Source organism: Urocampus carinirostris, chromosome 8 (genome assembly GCF_059441175.1).
Source record: "Urocampus carinirostris isolate Australia breed hairy pipefish chromosome 8, RoL_Ucar_1.0, whole genome shotgun sequence".
Classification (NCBI taxonomy): Eukaryota; Metazoa; Chordata; class Actinopteri; order Syngnathiformes; family Syngnathidae; genus Urocampus; species Urocampus carinirostris.
Genome location: NC_142356.1, coordinates 29,934,609 through 29,953,178, shown reverse-complemented (window position 1 = coordinate 29,953,178; position 18,570 = coordinate 29,934,609). Strand labels below are relative to the sequence as shown.

The 18,570-nt window shown below is 42.1% G+C and overlaps 2 protein-coding genes across 2 annotated transcripts; one reads left to right on the top strand and one right to left on the bottom strand.

Moving 5' to 3' along the window:
• The first annotated feature begins 989 nt into the window (after positions 1–989).
• Positions 990–7,501, top strand: lgsn (lengsin, lens protein with glutamine synthetase domain). Its single transcript, XM_088343159.1, is given in 6 exon segments — positions 990–1,290; positions 1,293–1,400; positions 1,403–1,627; positions 1,956–2,122; positions 2,363–2,902; positions 6,486–7,501. Coding segments are annotated over 6 exon segments (1,968 nt in total). The 5' UTR covers positions 990–1,019; the 3' UTR covers positions 7,143–7,501.
• Positions 7,502–10,415: 2,914 nt separating this feature from the next.
• LOC148361558 (uncharacterized) lies at positions 10,416–18,157 on the bottom strand. Its single transcript, XM_088342268.1, has 4 exons — positions 15,949–18,157; positions 15,637–15,801; positions 12,865–12,989; positions 10,416–12,405 (listed from the first exon to the last, which is right to left on the bottom strand). Exons 1-4 carry the CDS (start codon positions 16,402–16,404, stop codon positions 10,596–10,598), a joined length of 2,556 nt encoding a protein of 851 aa, XP_088198394.1. The 5' UTR covers positions 16,405–18,157; the 3' UTR covers positions 10,416–10,595.
• Positions 18,158–18,570: the final 413 nt, after the last annotated feature.

Below are 18,570 nucleotides of genomic sequence, written 5' to 3'. Positions count from 1 at the left end.
TCATTGGCCGGTCAAAAATTGAAGATGAATAAAATAACTAAATTTTGGGCAGGCTTGGGGAGTAACGGAACCCATGGAACGGCAAAAATGATGGCAAGCTGTTTGGATTTATTTTCATTTTGTTTCAGTCGCAATTTATTTTAGTTTTGCCGGAGATCAAAGAGATCAAAGCCAGGAGAGAAAGCTTACCACGTGTTGTGAGTCATAATTTTATTCACATTTAGTTTATTTTGTCTTTTATTAGCATATTTGGTATTGGAGTAATCCAAAAGTAATTGAAAGTAATCAAGTTAAAGTAACCCTACCCAACCCTGGTTACTACACAATATTTAATGCCATTTTCAGCTTTACTTAGTGGCTGAAACTGACCCCAAATGCAATAATAAATAAAATATACAACTCTATATGCTTGTGTCACACTCTGGAATGCCATGTCAAAACTTGCAAAACACCCATTAAATGTAGTTTACACAAAGTTTGACTTTGACCTTTAAATCAACCATAACAACCTGTTCTATTTTGTACGTAATTAAACAAATCATGCACTTACCGGTACACTAATATGCTTACACAATGAAACACTATGTGATTGTGGATAGTAATTTTGTTTCTGAGTGAATGAGACTTGTGTGTTTTAATGCAAAAATAAATCAATCAAGTCAGCTTTATGTAGTCATGGCCTTTTGCTGTTGTCATGGTAAAGGCCTATTGCTGCAACCTTTCTGGAAGGGCAAAAAAGAACTGAGGCCAGAATTTTCCCTCTGATGGGATACAAAGGCCATGGAATGGTGATCAGTGGCAACCAATCGGCTCAACGTTGCATAACTTTTGTGTGCATCAGCCACTGGCTGGCAGGTGGGCGGCAGTCAAGCCAACCACAGGATTGAATTGGGAGGGGAGGGGTGGGAGTGGGGGGGGAATGAAGCTTCCAACGTGTCACCATTGAACAAAATTATGTGCTGTTGAGAATCTCACCTTGTATTCAAATTCCAAAAAGCATAGTTGATGGTAGGCCATAGATGAATGATGCTGAAGATTCCAGCGTGTAGTTAATTGACTCAGTCAACCTTATCAAAAGTGAAATAACAAGTAAGAACCAGGACCAAATGGACAGAACATGGACGAGATTGGAGAACAGGAAATGGGAGAAGGTGACAGGGAAATGCCGACCCACTATTGACTGCATTGGGGACCAAGGACTTAACAGATCTCCAGACTCTTCAATCGTTGGAGGACCTCCACCTGAGTTGTTGGACCATGCCAAAACAGACGGTTAAGATGTCGGGGGGACCACAAACACCCGCACAAGCATACGGTGGAAGAATTGAAAAGCTTTTTGAGGTACGGGGATGGAGCAGCATTTTAAACCTACCTGCACAGGAGAAGTGGTAGCGGAGGGGGCGGAGCAACATCAGCCTACAAAAAGCATTCACTACCTTCAAACCTCAGTATGATGCATCCAGAAAAGGGCCTGGATCCAGAGAGAACTCTCCTATTCAGGTACATCCCGCTATGGATTCATCCAGTCCATCCAGGCCTGATGCCAACACAAATAGACAAGCAGAACTCTTGACTCGCATATGCAACAACGGAAGCTCCTGTGAAGAGATCAAAGTTCCTCAAACAGGTTGGTATTGATTGATTTTTGATTGGGATGAACGCAGATGTCATGGAGAAATGACAGACTGTAAAATAGTGAGACATAACAGATTATAGATATTAGCAATCTACCATGACGTTATCATCTGGTACCAGTGACTGAGACGATCCGGATTAGAGCCAAAATGGGCAAGATGAGATCGGTCTAACCAAAGGAAGAGATTTAAAAATGTACAAAAACTATATGGCATACACAATTCGAAATGATAAAAAAAAATACAAAGTAAGGGGAGACCGTATAAGTTGACAGATATGTATTATACCTCAAGCAAATGTTTGGATTTCTTGCATTGCAGATAAAGGAAACGATAATCTGGAGACGTTAGGGAATCAGAAGTTCATATCCAACATGGAAAGCATCAAGCAGCAGATAGCAAGAGAGAACATCAACTTTGTACGATTCGAAGCTACGGACCTTCACGGGGTCTCCCGATCCAAGACTGTGCCTGTCCGCTTTTTCCATGTACTGTAATCACCTCTGTATATTCATCTGTCAATTTTGAGCTGTTAAAGCCATCCATCAATTCAGACAACATTCTGCACACTCAACAATCATTTCAGCAAATGTTCCATCCATCCATCCATCCATCCATCCATCCATCCATCCATCCATCCATCCATCCATCCATCCATCCATCCATCTGTAGGAAATGATGCACAAGAGTCGACTCATCCCAAAATGTTTTTCCCTCTGTTGTTACAGGAAAAGGCGGTGTACGGCATTGCAATGCCGAGAAGCTACCTAGAACTAACGCTGAGCGCAAAAAGCAATGAGGTGGACCATGCCAACACTGCCAACTTCAGCACCGACATACTCCTGATCCCTGACTTGTCCACTTTCCGGATCCTCCCGTGGGCTGAGCAGACCGCCAGGGTCATCTGTGACCCATGCACTGTAACGGGCAGCCCTCTCCGGACCTCGCCTCGCCTCCTCGCCAAGCAGCTTCTGGGCCAGCTCCAGAGTCTAGGCTTCTCCTTGCATTCCTCTTTCACCTACGAATGTTGCATCCTGGGAGCGCCAGACCGCATCGGGCCCAAGACACTGCTGTTTCCTGCCACCACGCTGCTTGGTAATCACGACCTTCCTTTCTTTCATCAGCTGGTGGACGGGATGTACTGCATGGGCGCCGACGTGGACAGCATAGCCTCAGGCAGTGGGCCCGGCCAGATGGAAATCAACCTTAGGCCTGAATTTGGCATTGGGGCCGCCGATAGCGCCTTCACCTTCCGCACTGGCATCAAGGTCAGAAGTGATTCCACCTCAGTTATTTAGATAGATAGATAGATAGATAGATACTTTGTTCATCCCCGAAGGGAAATTCACATTTCCAGCAGCATCCCTGAGCTGAGAACAATCGAGAACAATCGAAAAAAACACGGGAGCTGCTGGAGTGGCTGCCATTTAGCTTTATTACAAGAATTGCAGTGGATTATTTTGTTAGTGTACACTGAAAATGGTGAGAGTAAGGGTACAATGAAAATGGTGAAAGTAAGAAAAGGCCTGCTTCAAACACAGTACTGTACAAAAACCACCAAACCACCTCAAAAGAATAGAAGAGTTTATTCGAGCTTGTTTGAGAAATGCACGTACTTGTACGCGCCGCACAAGTACCTTGACATAGGCTACCAATAGATGGCCTCATTTAGGATATATTTTTTTAATTCCAGGTAAGACATTTAAGGACAGTTGTGACAAAAAAACAACAACAATTTGGGTCAAGTGTGGATCTCTCCCCTAATAAACTTAAAACCTTAAAATGTGCCTTTTTGTTTTAAATAACAAAAAAAAGGTATTTTTGTTAACAACCCAATACATCAGTCTAATTATTCAAAACATATTTAAAATGTTGGAGTCATATCTTACAAACAACTCCCCAGAACCGAATTTAGATTTTTGTCTAAAATCATCTATTAATTTGGATCATTTTTAGAGCCAACCCACTCCTCAAATTGTCTCCTGTATTTAAAACAGTGTAACTTATTTGAAACTACAATTTTTAACACAAATGTATTAGGACCTTTGTTGTCTATGTATTTCAATGTATTATTTTATCATTATGCATAGGGCAGCACGGTGGCGCAGTGGTTAGCATTGCCGGAGGGTGGCTGGGATGGGCTCCAGCACCCCGCGACCCTACTGAGGATAAGCGGTGCAGATAATGGATGGATGGATCATTACGTATAGTAAAATATTTTCAACAAAATTATTTGAGCTGGTTAGGAACACTTGGCTGAAATAATTATTTGCAGGAGGTACCCTACGAAAAATAAGTTGGAGAACCACTCAGTAAACTGCACAGTGAGCAAAGATGTGTGTAATTGCCTACTAGAGCCTCAAGATGGGAGCAAAGCCATTGTCAATTCGGTTTAATACACGGTTAAATGTGTACAGTATTGGCAGCTGCGGTTTCCTTGTCCACACTTCAGGGGATTAGTACATTCATGTGGTGTTTACCAACCTTTTTTTAGATAAGGCACACTTTTCCCCGATAATAAATATTAAGGCGCCCATCAAACTTATTTAGAAATTAACCCCTGGCACCAGTTGAAAGTTTTTTAAGCTTAAACCATCATTTTGCCTAAATTGAGATTATTTTTCTATCATTTGTAGTCACCGTGCCTCGGGAGATAAGACAAGTTATTAATTTTGGTCAATCATTTTGCTGTAATGTTGTATATTGCTATATTTCCAACAAGTCAATATGTTTTTTCCCCTAGTAAAATGAAAGAAAATAATGGATAAAATTAAGAGAATTATCTGCCTCTAGAACCCATCTATCCATTATCTGCACCGCTTATCCTCAGTAGGGTCGCGGGGCGTGCTGGAGCCCATCCCAGCTATCTTTGGGCAGTGGGCAGGGGACACCCTGAACTGGTTGCCAGCAGGTCGCAGGGCACACAGAGTCAGACAACTCACTCGTTCATCCACACCTAGGGACAATTTTAACCGGCCAATTAAGATGAAATGCATGTTTTTGCAGTGTGTGAGGAAACCGGAGTGCCCGGAGGAAACCCACGCAAGCACCGGGAGAACATGCAAACTCCACACAGGAAGGTTTGATCTCACGACCTCAGAACTGTGTCGCACAGTGGCTAACCACTGTGCCGTCGTGCTGCCCGCCACTAGAACCAATTTTTAAATAAAGTTTCTCCAGGATTTTTGGCTCAGGAGGTAGAGCGCTCGTCTTGGGATTAAGAGATCGCAGTTCGAATCCGGGCACCCCCGTGTTACATGTCGAAGTGTCCTTGGGTAAGACACTGACCCCCTAATGCCCCCAATAAGCAGGTTAGCGCCTTACATGGCTGCACGGCCGCTATTGGGAAATGTGAAGCACAATGTAAAACGCTTTGGGAAGTCTTGACTTGAAAAGCACTATATAAATGCAGATCATTTCATTTCATTTCATTTGATGTACAGTATTTCCCTTTACTACCCCATGAAGTGGTACCTCTTCAAATGAGGTTAATTCGTTCCAGGATTGTGCTTGTGGCTCGAATTGCTCGTGTTATGAGCCAAGTTTCCCGATATTAAAACATTGGTTGATTTCAGTCCTCCCAAAAGTATCCAAGTTAACCCTTAAAAGCTAAAAACACACCTTCCTGGTCACTATAAACACATTTAAATCATATTTAAACATAAATACCGTAATAAGATAAATAAGATTATATTTAAGAAATGGGAATTTATTGTGAACACTTACAATGGAGGCAGTCGCCATAACGGAGAAATGTGCGTGGTGCAGGGGAGTGGAGATCCAAGGTGCAGGAGTAGTAACGGAGATCGCATACCTTTCAACCTAAGCCAATTGCTCCCCTTATTATTGATTGCAATTCCCCTTCATTAAGCGAAAAGAAACCTCACAAACACAACACTGCACGTATTTACTCACAGCAAAACAGACTATGTACAATATAGCGACAATATAAGCAACCAACAATTACGTTGTACTATGCTACCAGTGACCAAGACAATTTATATTGGAGGCAATTGGGCGAGATGAGGCTACTTTAAATGAATGTAAACACAAACATTTTTTACAGCACACTTTTTTCCTTTTTGCCTGCAGTACTTTGCATGCGAAAACTGGGACAAGCTGATGCTGGCCGTAAGCAGTCATGTGCGGTGAACGGTCTGTTGTTGTAAACAGACTCCAGTTGTCTCTAGTGTTAGCCTCTAGGAATGCTTGTGAACTGGATTTTCCGTCGTATGTGAAGAAAGATTTTTGTTCCGAATAAAACTCAAACATTAAAATTCTCGTGTTACCTTCCATACCTGCAACCTTCAGATATGCTTGAATGTTAGTTACAGGTCTGATCACTAGAAGAATGCAAATATACAAGGATAAAATTAGGCAATTTCCTGTGGCACACTAGGCAAGCTGTCACGCCACAATAATGTTACCGGCACACTAGTTAAAAAAAAAGCTGCTTTCTAGTGCCGTTTCTTTTCTTTCTCTTTCCTTTATGACAGGGGTCTCCAACCCTTTTCAAGCTGAGAGCTACTGTTTGTTACTAATTAACGCAAAGGTCACCCAGTTTGATATGCATTTCTAGAATAACAACTTTTCATGTTTTTTCTATGTTGTTACTATGTTATTACCAGGTAAATTATTGGAAGTAGGGTTAAATAGATTCAGTCAACCACTAAAATCATTTTGCTAGAACATCACAATGACCCAGCACTGGTGCGCTCTTTTCAGAACAGGTCCGCGGGCACCTCAGCTGTCCTTAGGGGGCACCCTGGTGGTTGCGGGCATCACGTGGGAGACCCCTGCTTTGCTCTGAACAGTCCTTTATAATCCTTTTTATTTGTCTTATAATAAAAGGAAATGGCCCGCAAACACAGCTACATCGCAAGTTTCTTCACAGATGATGGCCTCTACAACGCTGGTGTGCTGTCCCACAGTCTATGGGATGCCAACGGCCGGCGCAGCCTGTTCCAAAGTGGAGAAAAATCGGGGAGCGAGCTCTCCGACATCGGCCGCAAGTGGCTAGCTGGGCTCTTGACGCACTCGGGCACTCTAAGCTGCCTTATGTCACCGGGCCTCGGGTGCCGGAGTCACATGGCCAAAGCAGTTAAAGACCCAAAGCAGATGCTTTACGCCACTTACGGCTGTAACGACAATAGTACCTCCTTTAACGTTAAGTCCCATGGAGGACGGGAGACCCACATCGACAACAAGCTGGGCTCGGCCATGGCCAACCCGTACGTTGTTCTAGCAGCCACGATTGCTGCCGGACTGGACGGCATTCGCCGCAACCTGACCATCGAAGGCGGGATGCGCAAGCCGCCCAGTCAGCAGAAGGAGTTTGCCATTCCTGTGAAGCTCGATGATGCCCTGGAGGCCCTGGCCCAAGACCACATCATCCGCAGTGCCCTGGGAGAGGCTTTTGTTCAGTACTTTATTGCTATGAAGAAGTTTGAAATTGAAACCCAAGAACTGGACGACGAGAGGAACAAGTGTCTGGAGTACTTTATCTAGAAAGTGCCATGGGTTAACACCGGGGATGTCAAACTCAGTTTGGCTCTGGGGCCGAATAGAGACTTTCTGTTTTGAGGCAGGCCAGATATATTTGTTTTCCAGTATTATGCTTTATCATTCAGCCTAGATTAGAAACCTACACTACGCATTCTGATCGCAATGGAAGGGGATCTTCTTCCAAACAACACATTTATTCACAAACAGTGGGTCATGTTTGGCATTGATTGTGTTAACTAGTTTATTTTAACAGTTTATTTTAACAGAATGCAGTTTTACACCCTCACTCACCTTGAAACTATTTGCCCCTCTTGAACTTTGTGACCTTTTTTCACATTTCAGACTTCAAAGATAAAGATATGAAACTGTCATTTCTTGTGAAGCATCAACAATAAGTGGGACACAATCATGAAGTGGAACACACTTTATTGGATATTTTAAACTTTTTGAACAAATAAAAAACGAAAAAGTGGGTGTGCAAAATTATTCAGCCCCATTGAGTTAATACTTTGTAGCGCCACCGTTTACTGCGATTACAGCTGCAAGTAGCTTGGGGTATGTCTCTATCAGTTTTGCACATTGAGAAACTGATATTTTTGCCCATTCCTCCTTGCAAAACCGCTCGAGCTCAGTGAGGTTGGATGGAAAGTGTTGTGAACAGCAGTTTTCAGTTCTTTCCACAGATTCTCAATTAGATTGAGGTCTGGACTTTGACTTGGCCATTCTAACACCTTGATGTGTTTTTCGGTGAACCATTCCATTGTAGCTTTTGCTTTATGTTTTAGAACATTGTCTTGTTGGAAGACAAATTTCCGTCCCAGTCTCACGTCTTTTGCGGACTCCATCAGGTTTTCTTCCAGAATGTTCCTGTATTTGGCTCCATCCATCTTCCCATCAATTGTAACCCTCTTCTCTTTCCCTGCTGAAGAAAAGCAGACCCAAACCATGATACTGACACCACCATGTTTGACTGTGGGGATGGTGTGTTGAGGGTGATGAGCTGTTCTGCCTTTACGCCAAACATAACGTCTTTCATCGTTGCCAAAAAGTTTGATTTTGGTCTCATCTGACCAGAGCACCTTCTTCCACATGTTTGGTGTGTCTCCCAGGTGACTTGTGGCAAACTTTAAACAACACTTTTTATGGATATCTTTAAGAAATGGCTTCCTTCTTGCCACTCTACCATATAGGCTAGATTTGTGCAGTATACGACTGATTGTTGTCCTATGGACAGATTCTCCCACCTCAGCTGTAGACCTCTGAAGTTCATCCAGAGTGATCATGGGCCTCTTGGCTGCATCTCTGATCAGTTTTCTCCTTGTGTGAGCTGAAAGTTTTGGGGGATGGCCCGATCTTGGTAGATTTGCAGTGGTCTGATACTCCTTCCATTTCAATATTATTGCTTGCACAGTCCTCCTTAGGATGTTTAAAGCTTGTGACATATTTTTGTATCCAAATGCAGCTTTAAACTTCTTCACAACAGTATCTCTGACCTGCCTGGTGTGTTCCTCCTTCTTCATGATGCTCTCTGCGCTTTAAACAGACCTCTGGTACTATCACAGTGCAGGTTCATTTATACAGAGACTTGATTGCACACAGGTGGATTCCACTTATAGATCAACATTGAATCATTCAGAGATGCTCACTGAACTTCTGGACAGAGTTTGCTGCACTGAAAGTAAAGGGGCTGAATAATTTTGCGCACCCACTTTTTAAATTTTTATTTGTTAAAAAGGTTTAAAATATCCAATAAAGTGTGTTCCACTTCATGATTGTGTCCCACTTATTGTTGATGCTTCACAAAAAATTACAGTTTTATATCTTGATGTTTGAAGTCTGAAATGTAGCAAAAGGTCACAAAGTTTAAGAAGGCCAAGTGGTTTCGCAGGCCACTGTATATAAGCTCAACACTTCTCTCTAGCGGCAGAAAAGAGCATACGGTTTAACAACTTTCGATAGAAAGGACCTAGAGACTTGTTTCTTTTTTTTGACATACAAAAAAATGTATGGCAGGTCAAAATAAATCATCCTACGGGTCGGACCCTGTTTGACATGCCTGGTTTATAACATCAAATCAAAGAATATGATTTCTATTTATATTTTTGCTCCTAAGTTACAGCAATGAAATAAAGTGAAGTTATCCCGCAATGTGTAAGATGTTGTTGTTTGTTTTTTCTAGTTTAGGGAACTCAAATGTACAGTAATGCTTTTTTTTTTGGGGGGGGGGGGGGGGGGGGGGGAATTTATATCAGTGGTAAAATGTTAAGCCCGATTCCGAGACCAAACTGAATTTTCAGGCCAAATCGGGCAAGCCTGGGTTGGGTCAGACTGGATTTTTTTAGGCCCGATCTTACCTCTAATTTATATCTCTTACCCAACTTTATTATTCTATTAGTTAAACCATGCCTTGGGAAATGAGCTCAGTAGGAATCAAACCAATGTGGAAGCTCTTCACCATTGCAGCCAATCATCGTATGATTTATCCTTAAAATAATCCTCTGTTCCAAAGTACATATCAGCTAAATTAATCAGACAAAACAACATTCCTTATTTAAGGTAAATGAGGAAAATGTCACCAAATTAGACTGAGCGTCACTTGTTTGTGCACAAAATATCCACTCAGAAAATGCTAGGCTTCTGATGCTCCCAAGAGCCAGAAAGAGGTGTAAGGGTTCAAGAGCAATTTCTGTTTGAAGCTCCAGTGTTGTGGAGTGCCCTACCCTGTGAGAACAGAGCTGCTACCTCAAGAGAAATGGTTAAATCCAGATTTTGGACATTTTTGTACTTTATATCATGATTGATATTTATTTTTGTGTACTACCGTTTTCTCCTTTTCTGGTCTTCATTTTCCATCCATTTTTAGGCAGGGAGATAGAGTCACACGGTCAACAAACTAGGAATAGATTTGTATCTGCCAACACCATGGAGCTGTGCTGTGAAGCCTTCTGCATCAACAGACGTGGCCCAATTCTGAGTAAGGGATAACCCACGTTCCCAAAAGCATCATCGTCACCATGTAGCTGCACAATTCCCATTAACGTTATGTTTATCAAATGCATTGTTTGTACTGGAAGGAGGATTACAAAATATAGGGTCCCACATCAAGGTTTTTCATTTTTATTTATAATAGCTCTTCTATTTTCCTAATGTGGCTTAAATTCAGGGGATCTTCTTATCATGTGTTAACTGTGAAAAGGGCTATCCAAATAAACTGCATTTGACTGACCAATATCATTCAGCAAGACAAATACATTGTAGCCCAACTGAGGTCACAAGAGGTCGTTGTTCAAAAGAACTTTATTATTTTATTTCATTTCGTCGTAGTAAGTTTGCTGGGTAACAAAAATATTAGTTTTTTTTTTTTTTCAATTTCACACTTGATGGGAGTGACGGGACTCAAAATATATACATTTATCAGTATGCAAACGTGAAAAAAATTGTACACCTCCTCATGCACTACTTGGTCTTCCCAATGAGATTCCCAACCCGTTGCATGAATCGTCCCAATTTGTTGTCGGAGCTTTGTGTTTGATACTCTGGGTTGTCCGAGGGTTGCTCTCCATCCCCTCGCTTTGTTTTGTGCAGAGGGACGCTGGAATGTAGCAAGTACTCATAGCGACTGTAGGCCTTATCCCGCCGGCTCTCATAGGTTGTCTTTTCCTGCTCCTCCAGATTCTCTCCAGAGCCTCTTTCAGGTTCTGCCACAGCCGGTTTGGGCTTCCGTTTGCTCGAGCGTTGAGAAGATAATCGATGGAAAGTGAATGCAGATTTCGGCTTTTCGGTGCTGATGGAATTATGGCTGGTTCGATGCTCGGAAGCAGAGGTTTTTCCGACTGGAGATGCCCGAGAGATTGAGCCAGAGGAGTTCAGTGATTTTAATGATGCTTTCCTTTGAAGGGACTTCTCATCTTTTTTGGAAGCTTTCTTTACTTCTGAACTTTTTAGCCGTGTAGAATTTTTCCTGAGAAGCGTCGAACCCTCGGAGGCAGTCAAAGTCTTCGGAGAATTTCCTGTCTCCTGAAAGAGTGGTCCCTTCGCTTCTTGAGATGCTGAAGAGTTATCACTCAAACTCTTTTTAAATGTTTTGTTTTTGTTTCTGTGGTTTCTGTCTTTGAGATCATTAGCATCATTGACAGGAATATTACGACCTTCTTTCTCCTCTGGGATTTCAATTAGGGACTCCATGGTTCTAGGGCGCTGTAGACCACCAGAGTACTTGCGGGAGGGGTCTCTGTGCTTATCTTCCAGTTGGGCAGGGGTACGGACAAACTGCTCATAGCGTTCATATGCTGGGGTCGCCTTTTGCTCGGGACCTGTTTGGATGTCAAAGTATGAAGCTGAGTGGTTGCCTTCATCTTCCTGGTTTGCATCGAAGGCTTGGTGCTTGATGTCATCTGGGCACATGACCTCCTCTGTGACATTCTGCCTCACGTCAGGACCTCTCAATGAAGACTTGAACTTGGGCCGATCCAGACTTTGGTACATGGATCGCAGACACTCTTGGCTCTTCCTCAGATTGTTGTACTCCTGTAAACTGAGTCTTTTCTGACGGATCTCATCCAAGCGAAATTTAATGTCCCTTGATTGACTACTGATTCCTTGTGTCTGATGATCATTGAGGCCCGTGCGGCTGCTGTATGGAGATGTCAGTGGTGACAAAGCATTGCAAGATTCGTCATGGTTCACTTGGCTGTTCAGGTACGTGTCCATCTTCCACTTATGAAGAGAGGTCTCAGAGTTGAAAGGGATCAGATTTTGGTCCGGACCATAACGGCTTTGGTGTCGAACATGGTGAGACATTCTGTTGGGTGACAGAAAACTCCTATCTGGAACCAGCGGCACTCCTATACCTTTTGTCCCCATCCTCAGTCTCGTCATGGGGTGCAACTTCGGCAAGTCACCACCAAAACTGTGGCCCCTTGTCATATGTTCAGGAAAGTGGGACAGATGCAGGCGGTCCTGCATGCTGAGCCCCCTGGTCATGATGCCATTTGTGTCCAAAAGTTCTTCCTGAGTTGAGCTCCTCAAGCCATGACGTCCTCTGGGTTGCACATAAAGATGATGCGGAGAAAGTTGGCTGGAGTTAGGACTGCGCAGAAGTGGTGTGTCTCTCAGGTACTCCATGCATAAACGCTCCGTGTATAGCACTTCAGGAATGGTTGAGCGAGCATAGAGACGTCGGAATTCTTCATCGTAGGAGCTCACCAATTGACCAGTGACCACCAGGACCATGCTCACATTGATCTTTTCAAAGGACCACGAGTAGCTGAAACAAAAACAATTTGGTTACCTTTCTGAGCTATGTCAAACTCTGAGCTGAACCCCATTTTCAGTAAATGCATGAAAGGAAATCCCCAAGACAGCCAATAGATTCACAGGTAGATGAGATACCAATGACTTGGGAAACTTGTTAATTGGGTCAATAATCCCTGGAGGAAATGCTGACTATGGATCCTTTTTTGGAATAAAAGAAAACGGCTTAAGTATGAATCAGTTCGTCAGAGTCCCAAACAAAAATGTGACATTAACCAGTCCTTTGCATTTGTGAAAGCAGCAGCAGCCTGTAATTCCCAGGTGAAAAAAACAAAAGGGAAAAGATTGATAAGCTTAATGGATTATTCATAAAAAGAGCATGGGATCAAGATTAAAACTTTTTAAAGTCAGGATACCGTTATTATCTATATGCATAGCAATTTTTTTGTGTTAGCAAGTGATCAATTGTCACCTGTATGTTCCATACAAAACAGTGCGGCAGTCCACCAGGATGAATCGTTGCTCCAAACCACCATGAAATTTGAGGCCGGACTGACAGCGATACTGCTGACCTTGTACAGTCCGTACACGAATATTCTGATGGTGACAAACAGAACACTTTAATTGAACAGTTAGCATTTTTTTTTACCTATTATGCTACAAAACCAACCAAAAAAGAGAAGAACTTTTGAAGTGGGGCTTTTGCATTCACAGGTATGTAATTTGGGGTTACACTTTTGGAGCAATGTAAGCTGGAATTTCTCTATTGCGCCTATTTTGTCTTGCATTGGCTGAAATTAACTTTTGCAGTCAACAATAACCCATACCTGTCAACCTGTACGGTTTTGCCGTACAAAGTATGTTTTTTATGCATTTTAAGACGAGTACGACGTACAAGGAAATCTGTACGGAAATTTGTAAATGATGGGTACCATCCTGTATACACCGACTATCACGAAACGGCAAATCAATCAAGTCAAAGGAGTTTGCCGCGGAAGCCTCTATCTCGGTATCGTTTTTTTTCGTTGCAAACGAAGCAAGCGGTTTGATGCTACTGTGCGCATACGTCTGCCGGCTGGGGATTTCCCATCATGCATCATTCCAGAAAAAAAAATGGTGTACGATTATTTTGTATTTTGTACGGGAAAATACGACAGTTTGTACGGGCATGGAGCTGTGGAGGTTGACAGGTATAACAAATCATTGTAAAAATGCTAAACCGTCACATAACAACATCACTTTGCAGAGACAAATATGGGTGTATTGTGCAAACAAGTAAAAAAACTCGTAGATATGGGGTACAAATCAAGTGTCTTGGGTAACAGGTATCGGTTATTGTATGACACTGCTTTTTACATGTATCTCGACTACACTCAAAAGGAGTTGGCTTCAAAAAAGTTGGTTTGTACTTAGGGTGTCTGGTTGTTCGTTGTCAATCTAGGGAAGAGACTAACAATAGCACAGTAAATTCTGTGATATAATGACCGAAGTTCTTTTTTGTCATTAACATTTTGCATTTTTGTTTAAACCAGTTGATCAAATTTATCTATGCATGAATGTGAGTGCAGATACCAGGTATCTATTTGTGTAGATACATGCCTTTTTTAAGAGATTAGTATTAGGTATTGTGGCGAATATCAATATTAGCTGCCTTTTATTGGCCATCAAACAGAAACCTGAAACCAATAGATGGGTAAATTGCAATCTTAAAGACAAATATTATGCTAAGATTTAATTGTATGTGCTTAAAAATATAAATCCTTTTTTTTCAAAAGGAAGGGAATTGTATACTGTATACCAATCTTATTGGTATATGATAACAATATCAATGACTGCTCAAAATTTGGGTATCAGTCTGAAAAAATGTAGTATCAAACATTCCCAACTAATCTTGTTCCAGTACTTAATGCAGTAGACATTCATTCTGCTTTTCTCCACATTAACTTCTGTGTGAATAGCATTGGCAAACTCTTTGAGCAAAGCACTGATGCAAATGATATTATTTACAGGAGGCATGTCTGGTCCCCTTGAAAGTGCAGTTTGTTGGGCCTTGGCGGAGTTCCCTGTAGTTTCTTTAAAATATAACGCTCTGCTTAAAGTGTTGACGTAGAGGGCGAAGCTGTGTTTGTTCTGTTAGTATAACAGTCTAACAGGAAAATCCAGACACACTGCTGCCAATGCGGAGCACTTGTCATTGTCGCCGTCGTTTTTCACTATAAAACCCGACGGTTTGTGTTGTGGTATGGAGAAGATGTGATCACATGACCGACGGCGTCACATTCCGCACATTGAGATTAAATGGGATTCATTATGTGACATGAGTAGTGCATTAGAACATTTGTTTCTGTTGGTTTTGTTGAAAGCATTCCAAACTCGTTTTGGCCATTCTCAGTCGAGATTTTGAACTGTTGCTGCTACATTTACATTTTCACGGCAAATGACAAGGCAGCCAATTTCTTTTAGCGGAATAAAATACGGTAGACAGGTTTATCACGAGTTACCCAACAAAAATATCAGAAGGTCTGACATTTTTGTGTGAAGCATTTAAGGTGTGGCATTTTGGACATTTTTCCTGAAGTCCTATAAGGTACAGTATATGCAACAAATGACCAGACATCCATCCATCCATCCATCCATTATCTGCATCGTTATCCTCAGTAGGGTCGCGGAAGTACTGGAGCCCATCTAAGCCGTCCTCAGGCAGTGGGCAGGGGACACCTTGAACTGGTTGTCCAGCTAGTCGAAGGGCACACAGAGACAGACAACTCACTCGTTCATCCACACCTAAGGACAATTTTAACCGGCCAATTAAGCCGAAATGCATGTTTTCGCATGCAAACTTCAGACAGGAAGGTTTGATCCTATGACCTCAGAATTGTGCCGCGGACGCGCTAACCACTCAGCCGCTGTGCTGCCTAATGACCAGACATTCAGTTTAAATTTGTTCCACCCAGCAGTCATGATTGTACAGACTAAAAAGTCTCAAAATGCCATGCCTTAAACCATCAAAGGAAGTCTATAATTTGCGTTTGTAGTAGATGATTTTGGGCCATTTCCCTGTGAGTCTAATAACTCACTTGCATTATCTTTTGAAATATTGTTTCGAAAACCTGTTTCACCTGCCAACAAAGACTTGATGCATCTGCATCATGAGTAGTAAACAAAGTAAGCATTCTTCACTTATGTCATGCACATGATGACTGTCATTCAAGTTTGACTGACTCCAGGCAGATGTGACTGGCACCTTGAGGTCTTGGATATTGACGCCCGCCATCTGTGACATGGTGTGGAAGCTTCCAAAGTGTCCCTCGTCCAGGAGGATGTAGACCACTACCCCCCGGAGTGTGGCGCCCAGGACCTCTTTGAAAATGTCTACATCTGTGAAGATGTCCATTGCTATGGCGACCACCTTCAAACACAAAACGAAACTTGTATGCATGGTTTAAAAGAATTAACTCAAATAACTGATAACTCCAACTATGTTTAAGGAATTGTTATTAAAGCACACGACTAGGTGGATTTTGTCAAAGGAAGGTTTAACCGCAAAAACACTTACCTGCTTGGCATCCTGGATCTGCTTGCGTACCACCTCCTTGATAGTGGGAGTGTTGGGCCTTGGTGGATGAAAAAGTAAACTGATGCTCGTGTCCTGGTCCTCCAGAGCAACCTCCGGCCAGCCCAAGTCCAGGTCAGGCACCTCCTCGTCTGAGTCCAGCGGGAAATAAGTAGACGGCCCAGTCTCGCCTCCTAGACGCTGCTCGTCTATGTCATCTTCGTCGACCTCCACAAGGGTGGTCTTGGCATTCTCCAAGATGAAGCGGAGCTCCCTCTCCGATAGGAAGTGGTTTATCTGCTCAGCCTGGAGGAAGTCATTGTAGGCATCTCTGCCTCCACACAGCAAGGCGTAAATTGCCAGACGGTAGGACTCCTTGTAGTGAGGTTGGATGTAAGCAGGAGGATCTGCATCCTTCATGGCAGACAAGTTCGACAAAAGAGACTCCTTGGATGCCATTCTGTTTGCAAGGCCACCCTATAAAAATATCTAACCTTCTCAGCCTTGAAGTCTACCCTTCTTTGTCCATAAGTCCATTCACCGGAATCTGAATGTCTACCAAAGCTACAATTTCCCGAGTTGACTAAATCAGGTTAACAACTGCCTTAAGAGCAGCTACATTTTAAAATGCGTCAAGTCTAATGTGCTCAAAAATAAAAACCCACCAGTTTCCAGATTCATTTCACAAAGGACACTGGTACACAGTACCATACCTGTAAGTCCAGGTTACCACTTCCATCGAGTCATTAAAAGTGTGCTCATCCATGGCTAGAATATTGCAAGTAAACTACTCTCAAGTTGACAATATCACGTCTAGGATTTTTCAAGTCCTCACAACTGGGGTTATATTGATCAAGATCTAAAAGACAAATCATCCAGGTCTATAATTTTTCTATTTTACCGCAACAAGACCACATGTCTCACCGTCAAGTCTTTCAATGTTCTTTATCAACTGCACAGTGTCTACAAATCCAATTAAGAAAGGCTATCATTGTCAAAGTCTAATCCCAATAACACAGGTCTACTCTACTGAGTTTTAAAATTTACTTTACTCCCCATTTCATAAGTATCTTCTACCAAGTCTATTAGTTTGCAAGTGCATGCTAAAAAGTTTCAAAATACTCCAGGTTTGGGAGAGGGCTCCACTAATTCCTCATTGTGAGGTGCATGTCTATTTCAAGTCTACAAGTCCAACCCTACCTTGTCCTCTTGTGCGCTCCATGAATTCCATCAAGTTTTCAAATGAATCAATTAGTTCTACATGTCATCTTCTCCCTGTAAGCGAGTCTACTTCTCCACGTGAATGTCAAGGTCTATCACGTTGAGTCCATAGGTCCTCTCTCTACTTTTACTATCCTACAAGGAAAAAGTTCTAAGTAAATTATGTGGGACTATACATTACATGTCGGTAAGTGTACCCTCAAAGGTTACAAATATTGTGGTCTACAAGGTCAGACTATTAATTTTACAAAGACTACTCCATGAATTCCTACCTGTACCAAGTGTCTTTTTGCATTCTATAGGAAGTATGTTTAGTCACTACTATTGTTAGGTAAAATGAGTATGCACATGTTGTGACACGCCTCTTTAGCGAAACAAAACAAACATTTCTAGATTCGTATTAATTTTGCAATGAATCTTGCGAGAATGTCAATCCAAAATAAAATAAAAACCTACTATTTCAATATAAAATAATTCAGTATACATAAACATATGTATTTATCCGACAAGAACAAACATGTTTTAAAGTTCCAGTTCTCCACAAATTCAACAGGTCTATGAATGAATTTAATAAACCAATTCTAATAGTAATGAAATTGACTACAAGTCCACTGAAAACAAGTTGAAACATCCAAAGCCCTATGTCCTTTTCTGCAGGTCTAGATATACATACTCTTAGTCAGGCACTTGAAGTCTTTCATTTGATGTTCGAAATGACCAAGGTGCATTCAGATGTCGTCCATGTGAATTGGTTCCAAAATGACCGCATTTTAGTTGCTTGCTCCTTCATTTGTCGTCTTGACTCGTGTGTGATTCTTTTCTCTCCTTCAATGTCAAACTAAACCGGTAGCTAATGCATTCAGCAAAGACACCAGAACCGGTCGGTCCAGTGTGAGTAAACATCTGCGGTTGAGACTTTCCCTGGATCACACACGCAACCCATTACCAGAACCTTCATCTCTTTTGGGCCGAGAGGGCTCGTCTTGGCTTGAAGGTTTTAGGTCTTGCGCAGTGTGCTGCAGCTGAAGTTCAGGATCACTTCCTGTTCTACCTGCTATCCAAATAAACATGTGCACGCACAAACATTCGCAAACAGTAACAAGGCTCGCCCACGGCAATACCTGGAGCAGGATTGTCTAGGCACCTGGAGGGCCTAGCAGCCTTATTGAGCCACTAACTCAATTATGGCTGCACAATACGTGTAACAAGTGCAGAAAAAAATGCAACTAGTATTCACTAACTAGTATGCGTGCACTTTAACAGCTAAGTGGAGGCCATACAATACAAATTTGAAGCAAAAATGTAGTTATTTTGTTTCCCTGAAGCATCATATTGGCCGCACAATATTTACTTATTACAACCACAAAAAACAAGACTAAAGTCTGTGCGACAATCTTTATTGAG

Coding starts and splice junctions, on each gene's coding strand:
- LOC148361558 (XM_088342268.1), bottom strand. CDS start 16,404: ATGGCATCCAAGGAGTCTCTTTTGTCGAACTTGTCTGCCATGAAGGAT. Junction 12,990..15,636: donor TCAATATCCAAGACCTCAAG/GTGCCAGTCACA, acceptor TGTCACCATCAG/AATATTCGTGTACGGACTGT. Junction 12,406..12,864: donor GTTTTGTATGGAACATACAG/GTGACAATTGAT, acceptor TTTTTGTTTCAG/CTACTCGTGGTCCTTTGAAA.